Source organism: Botryllus schlosseri, chromosome 1 (assembly GCF_051294905.1).
Source record: "Botryllus schlosseri isolate E-star chromosome 1, Bs_hap1, whole genome shotgun sequence".
NCBI lineage: Eukaryota > Metazoa > Chordata > Ascidiacea > Stolidobranchia > Styelidae > Botryllus > Botryllus schlosseri.
The window spans coordinates 10,537,768-10,542,445 of NC_137236.1; the positions used below are offsets into that span (position 1 = coordinate 10,537,768).

General features: G+C 47.3%; 1 protein-coding gene across 1 annotated transcript; it reads right to left on the minus strand.

The window, feature by feature from the left end:
- Positions 1–1,413: 1,413 nt before the first annotated feature.
- On the minus strand, positions 1,414–4,263 carry LOC145438658 (uncharacterized). The gene has a single exon (XM_080316013.1). The coding sequence runs from the start codon at positions 4,261–4,263 to the stop codon at positions 1,414–1,416; it is 2,850 nt and encodes a 949-aa protein (XP_080172139.1).
- Positions 4,264–4,678: the final 415 nt, after the last annotated feature.

The window sequence follows — 4,678 nt, forward strand, 5'->3', positions numbered from 1 at the left end:
CATGGCTGGATCGATTCCGAAATACATCGAAGTGATATCGTTGACAAAGGAGAATGATCCGAAACTGGAGACATCCAATACGGTGATGAAACACACTATCGATAAAATGCTCCAGCTGTTCCACGAACGAAGAACGAGAGAAAAGTGCAAAAAATTATGTCTGCTGTAATGACCGAGGAATACAGTTCAACATCGCCAGACTGTGACATTGGGCACTATGCCGAGGTGGATGCATAGATTAAGAGACCAGAACTTATGGTCGTTTCGTTATCCTCCTCGCTGTTCATTGCATTGCATTGTGTCTCGTATATCGCATTGATCACTGTGTATGTGTCTGCGCAGATGGAAATATAATCCGGCGATGATCGATTATAATGCAACTAATGTTAATAATTGTATGCATGGAAAGCAAAAAACTCACTGCTATTCGCTATGATTGATTGATTGATTTACCTTAAATCATTATGTCCAGGAATCATCAATTAAGGTAAGTATTTTTAAACAGCTATCGTAGTATCAGTCGGATGAATCTCGAAGCATTGCTAGTTGTTTTCCTTGATTTTCATTATGGCTTAGATCATGAGCATTATCTTGGGTAATTGAATGACGGAACCAGCGGTTATTATCCGCTGTGCAGCGACTGCTCAGGAGTGCAGCGAAAAAAATGAGGTAAAGCTGTTTGCCGTCGACATAAAACAATTATGAAAGGGGTACCACCTATATATATGATGTGATATCAAATTCAAATTGGAAGTGTGAAAACAATTTTATAAACAGCCTTGTCCTTGTTATTGACACAATCAGTCCTTCACAGCGACTGATACAACTCGACGGCGAGTTGGACTGGAGCAATCGTTGCGAGTAATGACTGGCTCAGTATGATTAACTGACTGCATATAGTCCAGACACAATAAGTTCCCCTTTGTGTGTATTGTAGAATGACGATCAAACAACCCAGACTATAGCATATCGTTAAAAATTACGTTGGCAAATACTCTAAATATGAGATCACAATAGTGACAGTTAGAATCAAGAACGACAAAAGACCCTGTTTACATTACGGCGACTACGGAAAGACTGAGCATGTGCTACTACACTTGCCCTCATGCGGCGAGGCGATCATGTGTGACGTTATCATAGATACGGTCTGAAAACTAACGTGACATAGCCGCCCCCGTGGCAAAACATAATTGCAAAAGGCAGTTATCGTTGAGACACAGGAACAAATGAAGGAACGGAGGTTTTCAGATAATGAAGACAATCGGGGAGTGAAGAAATATACAAACCAGGAACAATGTACAGAAAGCTAATACAGCATCAGCAAGCGACGGCAATGTACAGAAAAGGTGCATCATGAGTAACTGCGATGTAAAATTGGCAAGATCAAGAAAGCATGCAATAAGAAAGGGAAGGTTATTCCAGTTCAAGACGACACAATTTCCGGATGTCGCGACTATAAGTACCAATGGGCGTACGTACAGTAACTTTACGCACCAATCCGTGCTTATCAGGGAAGACCTCCTCAACAATAGCCTTGGGCCACTTGCCGCGGGGCGCATTTGAGTCAGACATGAGGACTACATCTCCTACTTTGAAGTTAGGCGTTTGGTCAAGCCACTTGGAGCGAGATTGCAACAATGGTAGGTACTCTTTTAACCACCTTTCCCAAAAGAGATCGAGTTTGCGCTGTACACAACGCCAATTTTTGGAATAGTCATCTGCTTTGCAGAATTTGTGAGTTGGGACAGAGGGGTCAAGCCTTCCGAGAATTATTGAATTGGGAGTCAGACACGGTAAATCTCCTGTGTCATCGGAAAGTGGCGTCAATGGCCTATCGTTTAAAATACGAGCGACTCCATAAAACAGTGCAGATAATGTGTTATCGTGAAATACTGCATTGTGATTCAGAGCATAAAGAACACGTTTGCACAGGGCTACTACTCGCTCGACGCAGCCATTGAAGTGCGGGGCGAGACTGGGTGAAAAGTGCCATTGGATGCCTCTGTCGGCTAGGGACGAGGCCACTTGCTTTGAGTTTAGATTACCGACAGCCTTCGCAAGTTCTTTTTGCGCACCAACAAAGGTTGTAGCGTTGTCACTGAAAATGTGGGCTGGCCTGCCCCGGATGTCACAGAATTTGAAAAATGCCATCAGAAAGGCTGATGTTTCTAGGGATTCGACCACTTCTAAGTGGACAGCACGGGTACATAGGCAGGTGAATACGCAGCCGTAACGCTTGAGCTCGGTGCGATTGCGTCGGCAGGACAACGGACCAAAATAATCAACCATTGTGTAATTGAAAACATTTTTGTGTGGCGTGAGGCGGTAATGCGGGAGGTCGGCCATGTATTGGGAGCCTAGAGTCGCTTGTCGACATTGACAGAATATACATTTGTGGAGTACTTTGCGAATGGAAGTCTGGCCTCTCATGATCCAGAATTTTTCTCGAATTAGGGACAGAACTTGTAGCGTGCCACAATGGCCATTCGTGACATGGTAGTGGCGAATGATCAAGCGAGTGACATGGTGCCCGGAAGGCAATATCATAGGATTTTTTGCATCCTCCGGGAGCTGAGAGCGATTCAGTCGGCCTTTTACACGCATAACCCCATTTGAAACGTACGGTATCAATTTAGCCAAAGAATTGGGAACAAGCTTTTTGTTAACGAGAAACTGATCGGCGGCGCGCGCGTTGTCATGAAACGGTTTGGTGGCACCAGGGAACGACTCGCTTTGCACAAGTCTAACAATTTCTCTTGTAGCTTCCTCCAGCTCATCGACGGTGAGGAAACCGGTGCGCGGTGTAAGCAGCGGGTCTCCAGACGGGCCTTTTGTCTTCTTGCGCAGCACAGAACGTAGTCGTAAGATCCAGGCGGTCGAGCGGACGAGTTTCGTGAAAGAGGAGAAACTGTTCAGGTAGTCGTCCAGCGATCTCGTTGTAGGTGTTACGTCTATCGAAAACACTGGTTCGATTTTTGTTGCGGAACGGTGAGCTTTGTTGTGTCCAGGCCATGAGTCGGCAGGCTGGAGCAAGAAGTCGGGGCCCGCGAACCACATTCTTGCGAGCTGCCAACGATGAGGCATTACGCCACGTGAGCCGATATCTGCTGGATTGTTGGCGGAGGCAACATGCTGCCATTGATCGACTCGCGACAGAGCACGAATCTTGAGTAGTCGTTGATGTACAAAAGTGTCGAATCGGGCTGAAGTGCTCCTGATGCTTTGGAGCACCGAGGTACTGTCGGTCCAGTAGTGAACAGTGTCGATATTGTAGTCAACATCTTTTATAACGTCTCGGGCGAGCTTGATGCAGGTTACGGCAGCCGTGAGTTCCAGTCTGGGAATGCTGGGAGCATTCTGCGGCACGACTCTGGAGATGCCTCTGACAAACGACACGTGGACGTTGCCGTCAGAGTCCTCGAAACGAAAATAGCAACAGGCTGCGTAGCCGGATTTACTAGCATCGGCAAAAGAATGTAGTTGAATGTTCACCGGCGAGAATCCTGGTGGTTTATAACACCTGGGAAAAGAAAGCTTTTCGAGTTCCGGAAGCGAGTTGACCCATTTGGTCCACTTCGCACTGAAGCTCTCGTCGATCGGTGTGTCCCAATCTAGGTCGAGACGAGAAATTTCCTGTAGGAGTGCCCTTGCTGGTAACAGGAACGGGCTCAGGTATCCGAAAGGAGTATAGATCTGAGCGATTTGACTTGCGATGCCTCTGCGAGTGAAAGGCTTAGGTACGATGTTAGTCCGTGCACGGAGTGTGTCTTCATTCATGTTCCAGATAACACCCAACGTTCGCTCGTTATCTGAATTCGCGAAGTCGAGATCAACCAGATTGGAAGCGCGGGCTTCTCCGGGAATCCGGGACATAATCGCAGAACTACCGCTGGCAAATTTCGTCAGATTGAATCCGTAATGTGCGAAAAGCGTTCGCAGTTCTTCGACGGTCTTGATAGAGGTCTCGAGATCATCTGACGAATGGAGTATGTCATCGACATACGTGTTCCGCAAGATACAGTCTAGAGTAGGCTTGGCGGCGCTCGTGCCGTTTTGTAAGACTATCTGTCGTAGACAGAATTGTGCAACACAGGGAGAGGACGTGCTTCCGAATACGTGAGATGTCATCTGGTAATCGGTTGCTCTACCATCTAGTTTGCTGTCAGCGAACCAGAGGAATCGCAAGCTGTCCGAGTCTTCTGGATAGGTTTGTATTCTCGAGAACATCTGTGCGAGGTCTGCAACCCAAGGGTGTCTGCCCATACGGAAACGGCATAGGACCCCGATGAGAGAAGAATTCACGTCAGGGCCACTGAGCAGTTGGCTATTTAGACTGATACCGGAGAATTTGCGGCTTGCGTCGAAGACTATTCGCATCTTTTGTTGTCGGGTGTGAAAATGGACGAGGTAGAACGTTCGATCGGAGGAGGGCAGCAGGTCTGGCGGAACAACTTGAGCGTACCCTCGAGATAGATACTCGTCGATTTTTTCTTTGTACTTTCGAAAGAACTCGGGATCTTTCGCGAATTTCAAGCGCTGGGATTCGAGCGATTTCTCAGCAGCTGCTCTGTTGCACGGGAGCTTCACGTCTTTCGTCCGCCACGGAAGGCCTACCTGGAAACGACCGTTCAGTATGCGTGACGTGTCTTTCATTACGGCGAGCGCGCGCTCATCGTCG

Coding starts and splice junctions, on each gene's coding strand:
- LOC145438658 (XM_080316013.1), bottom strand. CDS start 4,263: ATGGGCAGACACCCTTGGGTTGCAGACCTCGCACAGATGTTCTCGAGA.